Source organism: Crocuta crocuta, unplaced genomic scaffold (assembly GCF_008692635.1).
Source record: "Crocuta crocuta isolate KB4526 unplaced genomic scaffold, BGI_CrCroc_1.0 scaffold15, whole genome shotgun sequence".
NCBI lineage: Eukaryota > Metazoa > Chordata > Mammalia > Carnivora > Hyaenidae > Crocuta > Crocuta crocuta.
The window spans coordinates 371,030-389,277 of record NW_027530508.1 but is presented as its reverse complement, the minus strand read 5'-3'; the positions used below and the strand labels follow the sequence as shown (position 1 = coordinate 389,277).

General features: G+C 45.8%; 1 protein-coding gene across 1 annotated transcript in view; it reads right to left on the bottom strand.

The window, feature by feature from the left end:
• Positions 1 to 18,248, bottom strand: part of SLC23A2 (solute carrier family 23 member 2) — a 116,142-nt gene that overhangs the window by 72,673 nt on the left and 25,221 nt on the right. Inside the window, exon 4 of the mRNA XM_077766914.1 lies at positions 2,687 to 2,948. Coding sequence (XP_077623040.1) covers positions 2,687 to 2,794 — 108 coding nt within the window. The 5' untranslated portion in view covers positions 2,795 to 2,948. The remainder of the gene's footprint in view (positions 1 to 2,686; positions 2,949 to 18,248) is intronic.

Below are 18,248 nucleotides of genomic sequence, written 5' to 3'. Positions count from 1 at the left end.
ACTGAGTCACCCAGGCACCCCCCCCACACCCCCCCCATCTTTCTCTCCTCCTGGCAGTGTGAGCCCATGAGCCAACTCTATTTCCCTCTTTTTCATCCCCCCTTTTGATACTTACCTTGACAGCCTGACATGGGTAAAAATTCTCTAAGTTCCCTAATGAAACTGCTGTAGTGTTAAGCCGACCTATATTTACATTATATTTATATCCAACTACACATTATGTCCACGTTCTCAGCGCCCATGTACTTGCAGGAATTCCTCGTGAAGATGTATCTCGAAGCTAATACTTTGAAGAACACTCCCTTCCTAGCTCCACTCCTATAAAGAACAGTAGAAGGGGGTGCCTGGGTGGCTTAGTCAGTTAAGTGGTGACTGGCTCAGTTCATGACTTCGCAGGTTTGTGAGTTGAAGCCCTGAGTCTGGCTCTGTGCTGGCAGCTCAGAACCTGGAGCCTGCTTCAGATTCTGTGTCTCCCTCTCTCTCTCTGCCCCTCCCCCATTTGCACACTCTTGCTCTCTCTCTCAAAAATAAAATAAACATTAAAAAAAATTTTTTAAGAGCAATAGAGGGGAAAAACCCCCAAAAAGACAAATATTTCTGTATCAAGAAACATAAAAAGCAACAAGTAGGCTGACACTGTACCAGGCAAGGCTCTGAGCCCAGCAGACCTTGGTCAGGCAGCCCTTGGCTCCAACAGAGAGACAGGGCTTGGGAGCCCCAACCTAAGGGGGAAAAGAACCAGGTCCAGTGCTCAAAGCCAGGACCGAGCAGGTCAGGTCATGGTCTGCACCACTGAGGGAGAGAGCAGAACCTCTGACAGAAGACCTGGACTGGACTGGATCCAGGAAGGGAGAGTGCAAAACCACAGCACAGAACCGCGGGGTGGCGGGCAGAGGCAGGAAAATCTCCCCCCAAAAAAACAAACAAAAACAAAAACAAAAAAAACAAAACAAAACAAAAAAAACACTCAGAAGAGAATTTCACACCGGATGAAAACAGAACAACTGGAGAATTACTTTAAAATAAGTACATTAGGGTCCTCGGTGGTTAAAATAAAGAAACATTTTTAAACAACACAAACACACATACGAGAAATTAAGAACCAAAAATAGGCAGGAATGAACCAAACTGAAATCTCAGAAATAAGAACTGTAATCAATGCAACAAAAATTCAACATAAACACATGACACAAGGAACTAGTAAACTGGAAAATAACACTGTGGAATCTATCCAGAATTATCACTAGGAAAAGACATCCAAACCATGAGAATGTAGTTAAAGAGAAACACAGACCAACTGGAAAGCTCTAGTGTGTAATTAACAGAAGTTCATCCAAGAGTTGAGAGCAAAATACAGTTATTTTCAGATGTACAAAGACGAAGGCAGTGACGTTCATAGACCCTCTGTGTTTTTTTGTTTTGTTTTGTTTTGTGTTTTGTTGTTGTTGTTTTTAAAGAGAAGTGAGCAAAGAGAGAGGGAGAGGGAAACGGAATAAATATGAAAACGGATAGCAAATGCAGTGGATTTAACTCGCTGTAGAGTACCACAATCTGAATATGAAAGTAAGTGATCATGACAACAGGTGGGTGGGTGGCTAAGGCAAGCTCAACTTCTTTTTTCAAACAGAGGGTGAGGGCAAGGGGTCTGCTGGGCTCTCAGGCAGCAGGGGAGACAAATCGATAATCAAGCACGAAACCCTCCTTTTCATTCTTCAGAGGTGATCTTTTTTTAAACTTGAAAAACAACTTGCCTCTTTCTCGAGAAAGCCTATCTGTGTCAATTCTAAGCCTTCAACACAGCAGAAATACAGTTTAAAATTTTCACTTTATAGGAAGAAAGAAAACAGTGACGTGAAGTGTAAGATCATCGGGATGTCTCTGCAAATTAATAGGGTAAAAAAAAAAATCAAAATGTGAATGCAAGTCGGGTCAATCAATGTGCTTAAAGATGCATGTGTGTTCACATCCTTCTTCCTGAGTTAATGCCACAGTAAGATAAATTCCAGGACCATTCGTTAAGGAATCCTAAAATAAGGTATTCTCCCCCTTAACCTCATTTCCAGTATTAAAAGAAAAACAGACAGAGGCCAAGTTCTCTTTGAAGAGCTTTTCCCTTTTTTCAATCAACACTTCAGGTAACTTCATACACATCAAATCATAATCTTATATCTGGAAAAATAGTGAATATAATGAATGTGTGTAATTAGCCTTATCTAACTGATAACACTTGTCCAAGTAAAAACTACATCTTGGATGCTATTACCATAATACAAAGCATAGACTTTTAGGTTCCAAATGAGAAGTCATCCATTTATTCTCCTACTTTGCAATTTAAGTCCAAAGTTGGGTTTGGGGTTATTTTGATAGAACACAGTTTTGAAGACAGAATTAAGCTCGTAGCACGCTCCAGTACACAGCAGGCACTGGGCTGACTTTATGATGTTCCCACCAATGCCTGCTTCCTTCCTGGAGCTAATCCCATCAGGTGACTGGGCAGAAAGTAGGAGGGCCAAAACCGGAGTCAGCCAACAGGGTTCCCAAAGACTGTCTCACGTGAAAAGCATTTGGTTTTCAAATGCCTTAACCTTCACTGACAACACGGGTATTAAAGCTAATCCTATGCTGATTCAATAAAGAAACTACTTGAGAGTGATTCAAGGTGAGAGAAAGAAGGGAGCATAGTTACCGGAAGAGTAAAGAAAGCGGGGTGCTTCGCTTCATCTTCATATTTGCCTTCAGTTGAACTTCCAGCCTCCATGGATTTGGACGTAGTGTTCTTACCAATACCCATCATTAAGAGAAAATGAGCAGGTTGGCTGCTGGACTACAGTGGCTGGAAGAGAAGGCTTGTTCAAGCGAGGAGCCCAGGATCTGAGCTGGCTCTTCCAGTGCCTGGAGCACCCAATTTTCAGGCAGAGATGAGCCCCACAAGTGCCATCTCTCAGCACCTAGAAAGAGAGGAAGCAGCCACATCACTACGGGCACACAAATAGCACAGGACACACATCCACTGCATTTCCAAAGACAGGTCACAGTGTTAAGTCACAGCCAAACATCAAAAAAGCACATTACTTTATCTCACTTTTCAAGTCCCCACTATTTTGGTTACAGTCATGCAGATTCTGAATTGCCCCCTGGGGAGGGGGACCATTGAACTGGACCATCAGAAATACCCAATATAAGGATGAAAAGGCAGCACGGGGGTTTCTTTGGCATGCGTTATGGCACAAATCTCACAGCCCAGCACCGTCCAACACAACCTGCCAGAGTGATGAAATGTTCTGCATCTGCCTCGTCCAACCCAATAGTCACCACCCACAAGGCTCTTAGTATGGAGCCCTTGGACTGTGGCTAGTGCAATAGAGAAACCAAATTTTTACTTGTATTTAATTTTAACCGATTTGAATTTAAAGAATCACATGTCACTAGTGGTAACCACAGCCAATTTACCAGGGTATCAAAAATTCTGAATTCTCCTAGAAGTGCCCAATTAAAGGCAGGGGAAGGCATCCAAAAGCATTTTAAAAAGTGGAGGGGGAGGGTGCGGGGGGGAGGGGGTGTGGGGATAAAACCAACCTAGGATTAAATGGCTAGGGTTCTAGACATGGCAAGATGACCTTTAAACGGGCTAGAATGCCACACAAAACACAGAGACAACATTCCGTATCAATCAAATGACAACATAAACAAGAAACCAGAGACAAAACAGAGGGCAAGAGATAAGGGAGGAAGAGGAAGGAGCACAAGATGGACCCAGAATGAATGGACAAACTGATACTGTTTGCGGAGGAAAGTGCACTGCTCTAAGCTAAGAAAAAAAATCTAAGCACTAGTCATGAGTAGGAAATCACTGGAACAATTCTATATGGCCAAGTTTTAGTAAAGAACATTAAAAACTCAATGTCAAACAACAGAAGTAGGACTTAGACAATGAAAGAAATCCACCCAAAAAATTAATAAGCATTTGGGGAATTTCAGCTTCCAGGAACGAGAGGACACAAAGGATCCCCACAAGGACTGGCATGGGTACAATAAAACATGCCTGAGTATGCCCAAAGTTTTATTAAAAAAAAAAAAAATCACAGTCAGGTAGGGGTGAGAAGGGACAGAACATTCATTAGAAAAATGTCAGATCGGGTGATTCTGGAAGAAACTAGAGTGCGGCGTGAACATGGNTAAAAAAGGAAAAATGTCAGATCTCAGTGCCAACTACTGTTCCAACTGAGAATGAATAACCCAGCCAAACGGTCCTCAAATGTGAAGACACATCTACAAAGTTCAGCAATACAAGTAGGAGGGACACTTGGGTGGCTCAGTCCCCGCACTGAGCATCCGACTCTTGATGTTGACTCAGGTCATGGTCTCAGGGTCATGGGATGGAGCCCTGCACCCAGCTCCCCTCTCTCTCTCTCTGCCCCTCTCCCCTGCTCATGCTCTCTCTCAAATAAGAAAAAAAAAAAAAAAAAGGAAAGAAATACAAGTAGGAAACCTCCTGTGTGAGGAATTCTGTTACGGACTTTCATTCAATAAGGACTTTGGATGAGATTAGGGGAAAACCGAAACAGACAAATAAGAAAAGAAAGTCACACAAAATTTGAGAGTTTGGTAGTTAGAGTACAAGAAGGGAAAACAAAGGAAACGGCTGCCAGAATATCAAGTTACCTCAAGTAGAACAAAATCAAAAGCACATATCAAACTTCTTTGAGGGGCTCTTTTGGTTTTTTTAAGTCTTTTGTGTGTGGGGGAGGGGTTAGTTTTTTTTTGTTTTTTTTAAATTTTTTTAATGTTTATTTATTTTTGAGAGAGAGAGAGAGAGGGCGTGTGCCAGGGAGGGGCAGAGAGGGAAACACAGAATCTGAAGCAGGCTCCAGGTTCTAAGCGGTCAGCACAGAGGCAGATACAGGCTTGAACTCACAAACCGTGAGATCATGACCTGGGGGAGCTCTTTTGGTTTAAGTACATATGCCCATTTTGCATTCTTGGTCATATCCTATCCATGTCTGTTGAAAGCAGCAGCTCTCAACCAGGAGTGATTTTCCCTCTAGGGGACATTTGGCAATGTCTAGAGCCATCACAACCAGGGGAGAGCTACTGGCATCTGACAGCTAGAGGCCAGGAATGCTGCTCAACATCGTACAATGCACGGGGCAGGTCCCACAGTGAAGAACTACCTGGCCTCAAATGTGAATAAGCTGAGAAAACCTGGTGTAAAAACATTTCCCTCCTCCTAAAAATGGCACCCCAATGTGTCATGTGGATCCTTAGCACAAGACCCTGTCCCCCAAGGGATGCATGTTCCAGCGTGGGAAGCAGGGATACGTACATCACCAGATACAGCCAACTTTATAACAGAGTAAGTCTGTGGGACTTACTGCAGTTTGGGGACTTTTTAAAAAGTTTTACCTTTTCAGTAACAGGGATGAGTGGGGCATATTTTTCCTCATCATTTCTGCTGCTTGTGGGGATAAGAGGACCCATTTAACCATATAGTTTCCAATACATAAAGATGGGGACTTTATTTTTTTTTAACGCTTATCCATTTTTGAGAGAGAGAGAGAGAAACACAGTGCATGTGGGGGAGGGGCAGAAAAAGAGGGAAACAGAGAATCTGAGCTGTCAGCACAGAGCCTGACGCAGGGCCTTAAACTCAGGAGCTGTGAGGTCATGACCTGAGCCGACGCTGGATGCTTAACTGACTTAGCCACCCAGGTGCCCTAAAAGTAGTGCCCTGAGACTTTCTATACTCAGAGGAGACATTGCTTAGAAAACACTGAAGGCCTAACAGAGATTACTCAGGTAAAATTACCCTTTTTCTGTGTTCTTCAAGTGTTTTCACAACAATTCAAAAACAGAACAAAACAAAGAATTCCGAGCAAAAGCAAAGTCGGCAAAGAGGCCGGAGCATCCCTACTTCTGCCGTCTGCCTGCTCTGTGGTTACAGGTGGGGCTCTTTCTGTGTGGCTGCCCGGGTTCCCAGAGCACACGGGACACCTTCCCCTGAACTACATACAGGAGCCCCATCTGCCGTGCATACGGGTCCTTTCTGTACAGATATACTTCTGCTCTGCTGTCGGCATGCTCTGTCTTCCTCCTGAGCCTCGGATACACCTTCAGTGACTCTGTCTCTCACATTCTCCATCTCCCTTCACTGGGGCCTCCTATGCCTCACACTCAGGGTACAGTGCTCAGCCTGCTCATCGGGTCCCTGGGACACCACCAACAGGTGAGTCCGATGGTGCCAGCTTGCTATCATCTCCAGACTGCCCCTGACGACCGAAGTGGACCAAACCCAGCGACGTGCCAGGGTACATCGGAGAAGCAACGAAATGGGTTACAGGTGATGGCGGGCGCACAGCTAGGACCAGCTAGTCCCAGGAGCATGCCAGGTTCAAGAGGTCACACTCAACCAGCAGGGAGAAGAAGAGAATCGAAGGGGACTCAGAGGAGACGGCCAGTGATCAGATCTGTGCTTTGGAAGGGACTTCTCTACTGTGCACACGGTGGACAGAAATGACGAAGCAGAGGCAGAAGATCAGAAGCCTGGAGCCTCTATGCACGTGAGGAATGGGGGCTGCAGGGCAGCAGGCACAGAAGAGCAGCAGGGAAGGCAGAAGGAGAGAACTAAAACTAGCACCCTCCATGTTGAGGGCATGGGTCAGAGGAAGAGTCAACAGGGCGCCAGGGTCACCAACATAGTGACAGTGTATGGTATTTTTATTTTCAATTATGAAAACACTGCAGAGACATCTTGGAAACACAAAAGCATAGATGGCACTTATCCCCGCAGCACACCTACCTGGCAACTAACAAAGGGGCTGACTTCAAAAGGCACGGTCACGAACACCTCCCTGAGCCTTGTACACAAAGTAGTCGGCTGGCCCCTGTGCTGGCGGCCAGGTCTCACCAACGATGCAGGGGGTGTCCGCACACATCAGAGGCAATGAGCAAGCAGAAAGCACACCAAGCTAGACAGAGTAAATGCCCATGGAGGCATCATTATCATAATAATAAATGCAAGAATCAGGAGAGTACCTTTAAAGTAACTCTAACTCACATTTTCAGTGGGATTTACAAAAAAGTAGTAACTGAAGGACCAAAAAGAATGCATAACTGCCAAAATAAAGCTCTTGCTAGATATGCTGCTGGGGGCTAAGCTTGTAAATTCTTAGAACAATTCCACAAATAGATGTTACAGCCAGAAGCACCAATATCTGCGTAACAGGAGTTTCCAGAGACAATAAGGGAGGAACAGATGGATAAGGAGTCTGAGAAGTAACCGACAAACACACCCTCACAGTAAGACTTCAGATCCACTGGACATCTCTAGAGCTGGGTTGGGGGGAATACTGAAAGAAGACCCCACAGACACAGGCTGGTAAAACGTCTATATTCTAGAAGATACAAAATCTCAACTTGTCAGGGAAAAATTTAGAAATAAAAACAGACTGTTTACTAAGGAAAGATTGGTCTATCCTCTTTTATTATATTTTATAAAGACTTCTCAACTAATAGCAAAACACACACACACACACACACACACACACACACACGAGAAAAGTGGTGTTTCCAGCATCCCGCCAGGAAAGAAGGCAACCCTAAAACTCCACATCCAGACACCCCGACTGCTCCCACCCCCTTCAACACCCACCACCTATTCTAACATCTACACATCTCATTATTTTTCAAGATTATGCTAGGTAAGAGTGATATGAACTTTCAATGCAGGAATCACAATTCTGTGGCCGGTCGTGTGGAGGATCGTATTAATGACACTTATAAATAATGGCACTGCATGACAAAGCCTTTGCACACGCTGGTGCCTTGGAAGGCAGTCCCTGAAGAGGACTAAGGAGAAGATTTTTGAGGCTCTTAAGACATTATAACAAAATTCTCTTCCAGGGAAACTCTTAATTGGCAGTCTCATCAAAGTTTGAGAACCCTAAGTTTGACAAACCTGTCTCAATGGGTTATTTTTCAGAGGTTTTGTGATGTGCTGACCCCTGAGTTTTTCCTGTCGGCTAGCAAGTACAGAGACTCTTCTGTGGTTTATCTCCTTATGCCTTTTGCCTACAGTGCTTACAAATCTTTATTTTTTGTAAGGATATTAACCCTTTAATTCTTTGTCATGTTGGTTGCAGATATCTTATCCTGGCTTTTTGCTGCTTTATGAATTTCCTGGATCTTTCAGAATTATTTTCATTTCTATAATCAAATCCATCTATCTTGTACATTGTGACTTAGCCACGACCACCTATCCGCTTCTCACGATCTAAAAAAGAAAAAGAGAAAACCACAGATAGCAGGATAGTGAACATACCTAAAAATAAGATCTAAACTAGCCCTGACCTTTAGCGTAACTGCCAGCAGCTCAGGGTTCTGAGAAGATGGGACAAGCAAAAAGGACAGTGAGCCACTGCTAGATTTTTACAAGACCGCATGCTGGAATTATCAGATGGAACAAAGAAGCCCTCTGCTCCGCATGCAGCCCCATCTCCATGAGCACAGCTCTCAAACCCGCATTCGCTCATTAACCTTTGGGAAAAGGATAAGGCTCTTTACGGTGGAACACATTTACTCTCGGAGGTGAACAGCATCTTTGTGTCTGTTCAGAGCCGGACATCTACTGCGGCAGCCAACCCTCCCGACCGCCCCCATGACTGGGAACAGAGTGGGACAGTTCCACCGTGGCAAGACCACTTGCCCAAGTAGCCCGTGTCCCATTTCTCTACCGAGAGTTTAACTGGCCCTCGTGAGCTCTACTGGGATCTACCCACTGCCTTTGCCGTCTCTCACAGAGCAGCACCCTTTGGAGTGCCATGAAGACGAGCCCAGCGAGCACAAGAGGGGACGGGGCCAAAGTACAAGGCAGTGATGCACTGACAGGCTTTGGGGAAGACGGCTCCTAGACCTCGAAGAGGGGACACCCTTTCTCAGGTAAGACAAACAGAGAGAGGAAGGAGGAGAGGGGACCGAACACAGAGCACAGAAAGATAGCCTCAGAAGCCCCCAGGTGACAGAGCCTTCCACAGCCAAGTAAGTGGAGAGTGAAGAAGATGGCCTCAAGGCAGAACCCACGCGCCCAGCCAAGAGCAGAGCGCTTCATCCCCACAGGCGGAAGGGGAGTGGGGAAATGTCAAGGCCCAGAGGCAAAGCACAGCCAAATATAAAAAGGGGGTGGTGGAGCTTAGGGTCTGGTTTAGAGTTTGTATTAACACAAAAGGCAAAATCTCCCAGGGAACCCAACACTGGGGAAGGTCTGCCTGCCCCCAGCCCCCATGGCCCCTCTTTCTATTCCCTGCGAAAGGAAGACTAAAGCAAGACCACCGCTATCTTGCCCCTGACCCGGTGACGAGGGAAAGGGAGAGGCGAGGGATGAAAATGGGACTCACCAATGATGAAAAAAAGGACAAGGATGACACAGTGAGAGCAACGACCGCGGTATTCCAGCTAAGCACCTGCCTCACCAGATCAATGGCCCCTCGTTCTCCCGAGTAAGCACAGTATTGTGTGATACGTGCACTAAGTCCACAAAAGGGGAAGGTGAGCTTCAGAGCAGTTAAGTAACTTGCCAAAGGACACACAGCCATAAGCAGTGGGGCAGGATTCACGCTTTGATCCGCATTCCTGCCCTAACAGTGTTTATACAAGCAAGACCTAAAACTGTCCTTTGAGTGGTTGGTCCCCGGCCCACCACCCCGAGCGAATGTGGTCTAGGCTGGCCGGGAAGCTCAGTCTGCTGTAGCAGGGATTCGAGGGGGCCCCGAGGGGCAAGACTGCCAAGCTCCCTCCCCAGGGCTGAAGCCCCCACCTGCCTCAGAGCAGGAGCTGCCAAAGTTGTGCCCTGCAGGTGCTCTGCAGCCTCGCCACCACCTTGCCAACAGCCCTACCGCCTCTGGCCTCACTTTCTGTTCTGGCTAGAGCTCGCCACTTGTCCACCCAGCGCAGCCAGCACGGCCAGAAGCCATCAGGCCCTTTGATGGTGTCTTGATGCACCTGAGAACGACAGCCCAATTCCCCAGCAAGGCCACGGGGTCACCGTGAAGCCTCCTGGGAAGCGTGGCCCCACTGCACCGTCAATTCCATCTCTCAGTTCCTCAGGTGCTGGGACACCCACAGAGCCTCAGGCTCGCGCACACGCAATGCCTCCAAAATTGACACCCTTTAGGTCACCCCCTTCCATCAGGGTAACTCCCATCAGTGCTTCCTCTGCTCACCACCTCACTGTGGCATCCAGGAAGCGTGAGGATGACTGATACAGCGACATCACGTCTGCTGGCCCAGCCAGACCACGCACCCACCGCCTGTATCCCTGGCTCCTGGGGTTGGATTTGGCACCTGCATTGAAGGTTGCCCAGTATTTGTGCAATGAACATGTATGCTGTGAAAAAATAAAGGGACCAGATTTAATGTAATACTCAGTCTTGCTTAATACACTTAATAAATTGGAAAAGGAGATTAATAGCCAACATTAACCACATCTGTGACACAGAGGATGGACAGATGTCAGGGACAAGGCAGCGTGTGCACATCACTGTGATCATTTGACTGACAGAAAGAGGACAGAAGTGTTTGAAAGGAAAAGACCAAATCAGAACCACAATCAAGAGGCAGCAAAGTCTGAGAGAATCTACCCGTAGGTGGCTAGGCACAAAACCCCTGAGCAGAGCTCCTTGGGCACTGATTCCCCAGATGCTAGCAATAGGCATCTAGTTCAGAAGCGGGCAGAGTACCACCTCGCCTGGCTTTGCAGGGTCCCCAGGCAAGAGTGGGTTTTATGTCGTTACAGGTGGCAAACAGCAAGGAAGAAGCACACGCAACAGGGTATGTAGGCCAGAAGACCTGAGATGTTGATGGAATGAGATGTTGATGGAAAAGTGTACAGAACCCTAAAGACCAGCAGATGAACAAACCCTGTTTAAAACAGCAATTATAGAGGGAAAAAATAGTTCCCAACAGAGAGGGAGGCAAACCATAAGAGACTCTTTTTTTTTTTTTTAATATTTTTATTTATTTCTAGGAGAGACAGAGAGACAGCGTGAGCAGGGGAGGGTCAGAGAGAGAGGGAGATACAGACTCTGAAACAGGCTCCAGGCTCTGAGCTGGCAGTCAGCACAGAGCCCGACGCGGGGCTCGAACCCACAAACTGCAAGATCATGACCTAAGCGAAAGTCGGACGCTTAACCGACTAAGCCACCCAGGCGCCCCAAGAGACTCTTAAATACAGAGAACAAACTGAGGGTTGATGGGGGGAGGGAGTGGAGGGGGGAAAAGGTGATGGATACTGAGGAGGGCACTTGTTGGGATGAGCACTGGGTTTTGTATGTAAGCGATGAACCATAGGAATCTACCTCAAAAACCAAGAGCACACTTTACACACTGTATGTTAGCCAACTTGAAAATAAATTATATTTTTTAAAATGGCAATTATAGCATTAAATACTTAATAAGTTTCACATGAAATGTGCTTTATTTATACACCAAGTCAACTATTACTAAGGATCATAAAGCAGATTTAAATAACCAGAACAGGGGCACCTGGGGGGCTCAGTCAGTTAAGTGCCCAGCTTTTGGTTTCGGCTCAGGTCATCATCTCACAATTCATGAGATCAAGCCCTGGGTTTGGCACTATGCTAAGCATGGAGCCTGCTTGGGATTCTCTCCCAGTCTGTCAAAGATAAATAATTTTTTTTTTTTAAATCACTACCCTAAAGCAAGCAGGAAACTATCACTGCCTCCTAAAAGTTTTTTTTCAACCTCAAAATAAATCTACACCTGACAGAGTAGAAAAACAGCAATTTGGCAAATTCTGCTATGAGCCAGGAGGAAAGTAAAATACTCAGATCTTTAACAAGCTTCCAGCGCTCCAGGGGTTGAACCACCACCTGTCCAGCCACCAACAACCATGAACAAATACAGAACAACAGCTTCGAATTAACACTTCTTCGATCAACTATTCAGCCAGTGATCCTTTCTTTTGCACTTAATTTTATCTGACCATTTCTCTTCTGTCCAGGAATGTGTCAACTCCCTACCGTGGATTACCACGGCCACCTGACTTGGCAGTATGATGGATCTATCCAAACAGAATTTAAAGGCTGAGCTGCTCCTGGAGTTTACTAACCAAGACTTATGTTTCTTGGAAGCAAAACCCAAGAAAACGTGTCTTCCCGTCACCGTCTAGAAGTTCCTAGTCCAAAGCACTTAACGGCTGAATGAAGTAACCACCGAGAGTCCTCCCAAAGGGTAGGATTCCCCTGTGTACAATTCATCTTTATGTTTCCAGCTCTCAGCACAGGATACATAATAAACATTAACGAAATACACATTTATCCCATATAGATGGCACTGAATGATACTACATCAAATACATAAAGGCATGGCAAGTCCAACTTTTACAGTTCTCCAAAATGATACAAGAAGAATAAGAATAGAAAGAATCAGTAATTCCTGTGCCTAAGAAGTGGTTGGGAAGGTTATTCAAAATACAGATTTCTTCCACACAAAGATCTGTAAGACAATGTCTCAAAGCGGTTTTCATTATGACCTCAAATTCAAGACCTCAAAAGGTCCATCGACAGGTGAATGGATAAATGAGCCATGGTGGGTCCGTACAAAAACCACTCAGCAATAAAAAGGAAGCAACTACTGATGTATAAAACATGGAGGAAATGCACAGACACTATGTTGAATGAAAGAAGCTGAGCACAAGACATCCCGCCTGATTCCTTGATCTACAGTGACAGGAAGCAGATAGTGGGGACCTAGTGCAGGAAGAGAGGATGGACTCCCAAAGGCAGAAGAAAGAAACACTGAAGAAATACTCTATACTGTGGCTGTGATTCTAGTGGCTCCATTTGTGTGTATATCCATTTACTGTATGTAAACTATACTTTGGTAAAAATCAATTTTCCAAGAAAAAAAAGAATATAAAAACTCCCATAATCCTACCAACTTAAAAAATGTTCCCTCCTCCAAATTCGGATCCCATAGACCTATGTTGGAACCTGGGAACATTTTTTTTTTTTTTTTTTAAACGTTTACTTATTTGGGTGAGGGTGGGGGAGAAAGAGCCCGAGCAAGGGAGGGGCAGAGAGACAAAGAGACAGAAGATCAGAAGCGGGCTTAGAGCTGACAGCAGAGAGCCCAATGCAGGGCTTGAACTCACAAACAGTGAGATCATGACCTGAGTGGAAGTCGGACACTCAACTGACTGAGCCACCCCAGCAACCCCCCTGGGAACATTAACAAACGCACAAACGTTCTGACGCTAGTGGTCCTCAGATTGCCCTCACCTTTCGATGGACAACGTAGGGTGGGATAAAGCTACTTTCTCTGCCTGCAGAAACCTACCCAGACAGCTGGGAGCGTGACTAACAAGGAAAACTTTGGGATAAAGAAGCTCAAAACCTCAACTTGCCAAGTGGTAGTTTGGTTCTTACCAGGTACAAACCAGAGCTTTCAGAGCTGGCCAGGTTCAATGATAAAGCACATTTTAAAAGCCAGTCCGTGACTCTCTCTGCTTAAATCCCATCATTAGGGGATTATAGTTGGACTGCGGCTGCTCCATTAAATTCTGTTAAATGCTAACATTTGACCTAAATGCTTTTAATCCAAGACAAAAAAGGATTATTAGAACACACATCCTCAACGTATAGATGTTCAATTCCCTTTAATTAAATGAAAGGGCTTAAACGGTTGCCTAATACATAGGGTCCTGCTTTAGAAAGTTTACAATCCTGATGTTCATTGTAGCTATTATTATTCCCTTTAGGCAGTGACGAATGAACCAGTGAGGGGTGGTTATTATTTGATCTTGTGATGATAGTTATGGTCATGGGATATAACGGGGGGAGGGAGAGGGCACTCCTCCCACAGCCTTTTCCAAAACACTCCAAGAACTTTTTCTCTCATTTTTCAAACTGCAAGTCACGACCCACCAGTAGCAGGCTATGATCTCAACCAGAATTTGTAAGACAATGAAATTTAACAGAACAAAAAACTTCAGAGCTCGTCTCAGGAGACAAAAGTATCTAGTTTCAAGGTAAAATACTTTACTGTTGCTCAGTACACATACACACACACACACACACACACACACACGCACGCACCTAAGTCACTGATGTCACTAACGCCCTGCCGAGTGACATAGAAGGCATATTCCAAGTACCCAATTTAAATCAGGTTATTTGCCGGCCTTCAAGTAACATACCCATAGAAATAATCTGTCCAAGGTGAGGACACTGATAAAGTATCATACTATCTCCTTGCTACAGGAAGGGACTGCCCAGAACCAAAGCCTCCAAGTGGCCCTTCTTTAGCATCTCTCAGGGCCCTACAACCAAACAGCCTCAATGGCTGCAATCAAGAAAATCTCCACTGCCCCCTAACGAGGTGGTGACAGCTTTCTGTCACCATCTTGGTTTGTCGACTTTCCTCAGAGGAAGAGACGTTTAAAAGAAGCCGGATAAAAACCTGCATTTCCGAAGGGGCGCCCAGAGTCGGCCTGCCAGGTTCCATGTTGGAAACCTGCTGAGCACTCCGGAGGAAGAGTCCTTGCAAGGTCACACCCCTGGGGCCCAGGAGGCCCTCCCAGGTTGACAACACTGCTCTGAAGGCAGAAGAATAGGCCTCTGGGCAAACACTGATGGACCACCGGGAAATCCCCTCAAAATGGAGTCGGGGGCCTCAAGAGTGGGCCACGGGGCCACTGGAAAGCCATGGCAAATCTCCTTGGACTGTCACAGGGTAAGGGAGGATCGTTCCTATTTGAAAACAAATATTTTATGGAGCATAAAGTGCAAACCCCCAACTGACAAAATGGAACAGGTCAGAGAATACCCTGGGCCTGCAGAAGACCCCTTCTGGAAGTCTCTTGCGGAGACGGGGCCCGAGAGGTCCCAGAGCAGAAGAAGCTCTAGACCCAGCCTGAACTCTAAATCCTGAGAGCTCTTAAATCCAGGCCGAGAGGGACCTGGATTTAAGCTGATGTCAGTCTGCACACATGCTGAGCCACGAAAAGCCACAGTCATGGGACCTAGAGGGCAAGACGCTGACTCATCGACTGCTCGGTTAGGGGAAGAGGGAGTCAGGCGTACAGTAAAAGGTCAAAGCAGCTAACGTTTTGCTGGTTTAGGGGCTTTAAAATACTCAGCGATCCTTGTTCTTCTGACCTAATGATGTAACTACCAGACACCTTCCGTGGTTGATCTCATCCAGCAGAAATTTCTTCCCTAAGCTTTATTCAAATACAATTATGACAAGACCTTAAGCCTCATTATCCTAACCATGCCTCTCCTGCCCCAGGTACCAGCCACATGGACCACAATGACCTGCAGTTCCCAGGTCGGAGCTCAAGGAGCCTCCTCCTCCAAGAAGCATCCCTGGGTTTGCTGTCCCTCTTCCATGGTTCATGGCACAAGGCTTCTTGGTCCAGCTTGCTGACTGGGCAGGGATAGCCACAGGGATAGAGTGTCCACCACATATTTAAGCCACTCAAATATTTAAGGAAAACTTGAACATTTTCCCAATGGCCAATAAGTCATACATCTGAAACAAAACTAATCCCTGCCCTCCAGATTCACTCAGGGAAATCATGTGCCCAGGACAAGTCAGGGGAGACGGAGAGGTAATAGAGCAAAAGGTATAGCTTATAAACCAGAATTAAAATACAAATGTTTATTTGAAAAAACTCAAGCAGAATCAAGTTTTATTGCATTTATATCTACTATATGATTTAACATCACTTTTTGTACAAGTGGGGGGCATTACTTAAAGACTTTTTTAAATTATTAATTGGTCATTTTAGGAGCCACTGGGAAGCTAATTTTGTATGAAATTTTAACAGCAAGATAAAAACATGTTCAGAATTAACTGCCTGTTATATCCAAGATACAAACAGGATCTCACTTAACCCTTAAGAAATACTGGGGAGGGCTATTGTTCTCACCATTTCACAGCTCAGAAAACAGAGGCAAAGAGGTTGATTTTCCCTTGGACAAAAGCCAAGGGCAAGTGGCAGGCACAGCACTTGTGAGAGCAAGAGAGCTGCTCCCAGTTTCCTTGGAGACCAACAGAACAAGGCCCCGAAGGTGAGCACCCGCCACAGGCCCAGAGAGTGACCTCTGAAGGTCATTTTGGAAGACACTGAGAAAAGCCTCCCAGTTACTATCCACAAGTGGAAAAAGCTTCCTCCTCCAACACACCTCCAAAGGACCTCTGTCATCTGCTAGCTTCTGCGCCCCTCTCCCAGTACAAGACAAACTTGAGGGCTAAGGCAGCTTGTAGGGATGGCTGTGCCCTGCTAACCCTGTGGGCGTCTGGGCGCTGCTCCAGCCCCCGGCTCCACCCTCCCTTTCCAGCACAACTGAGGACTCTCCTCCCCCTCCTCCTGCAGGGGAAGCCTCCGGAGGGCACTCAGTCACCTCCAACTACTTGGCCACGGCTGCCCAGGCTGGGAAAAGCACATGGGCTAACAGAAGCATTTCACATAATCCTTCACCCCATCGCCTCAAGCTCAATGTACTTATCAGCCCTCCCTCTGAACTACTCTTCAGACTATAGCATTCCTCTCTGGAATGTTCTTATCAGTTCCTCCAGCCCCCAGTGCCAAAGCCAAATTTCCTTCCCTCACCTGCAGACATAGGTCAAGCTTGTCCTTCCCTCCTTTCCTAATCGCCCATTATACCTGCTTGGCTTTGCTGGACTTTGGCACCTTTACTTAGTCCTCTCTACCACCTGCTTCCTTCCTACTGTCCATTCCATCTGCAAATCTCTTCTGCGATATCTTTTTTCTCCTCACCCAACCCCCGCTTTACCAAGACTTCTGTCTCTTCCTCCTCACACACTTTCCCGAGATAAGGAAAAGGGCGCTCTGAAATTTCACCTACGCTGATGGATTACCTGATGACTGAATGTGGGTTTGCCTAAATTGCACTGCAATTACCTGGGGCTGGGACGCTCTAATTCTCCGGGTTAACCCCAAGTACACAGTAATCAAAATAATGGGTTTTCCCTGACCTTCAATAAATGAGAGCCTTTTCCCTGACCGGCGATAAACATCTCATGCCTGGGAGTATGTCACATAGTTTGTTTTTCTGCAAAGGAACATGTTCCTAATTCATAAAAAAAAATATCCATTCAATACAGAGACTGCAAGCACTTAGAATCAATCCTGTGCCACAGATACACAGCTTTTTTTTTTTAGTGTCTGAACCTAACATTTTAATAATCCCCCAATCTTAAAGGATTTAAAAGTTGATATATTTATCTACAAAAGACTCCAGCTCTACATTAAGTTTAGTCTGTACTCCTTTTTGTGTACTTACTTTTCCGTGAACCCCAAAAAATTCTGTATGAAAGACCACAGGAAAGGCACACAAAGCCTTGGGTGGCCAGGGGCTGGACCTCACCCGGACAATAACAAAAATGAGCACCTAAAATACACCGTATCTGACATTTCAGCTGCTGCAGATCGGGTTCTAAGGTCACTCTTTCTCACATGTTTAATGAAGGGCACTGCCTTCTAAGAGTTGTATAAATGCTAACGTTCAGTTATTTAAATATGGTCAGCCGGCACGGAGAAACTCAGGCTGCAGACTTTCTAGTAACACAGCAACTGGGCAAACTCAAGACACAGGCTCCTCACCCACTTACTCCAGACACACATGCAGACACAGTTCTGTATCTGCAGAAAACCAGACACAGAGCCATGGACAGGAGCACACGGTTACAGTTGTATGCGTGCTGAAACGGACCCTGCAGCCCCAGATGCACACGCAGACACAGAGACATACAGACGCACAGATGCTAATTCCCCCAAAGCAGAGCTAATGTACCAAAAAATGGTCTTACCTGCAGAGGGAAATCTTACCCCGTCCACAAAAATATTCGTTAGTCAGTGTCCCACCCACCAACTCTACGCTGGCATCTGTGCTGGGGCTGTTCTAATTCTCAGCATGAGACGCTTCAGGTACTGAACGAATTTCAGCTTTTATAACCCGCACGGGCTCGCCAAAATTGTATAACCATACCACCCAGTCCGAAATGCTAGCTATCTGTATTGCACAACAGCCACCACCTGGTTACAAACGGTTACTGCATGCTTTTAATTCAGCCTGCTGACCCTCCTCTGTAGCTGGTTTCTACGTGGCACCTGGATATTCTATTGTGAAAACCAAGCAGTTGCTGGGATTACGTTTCTCAAACCGACACAAACAAGGGTAATTAAAACCGATCTTTCTGAACGCTCA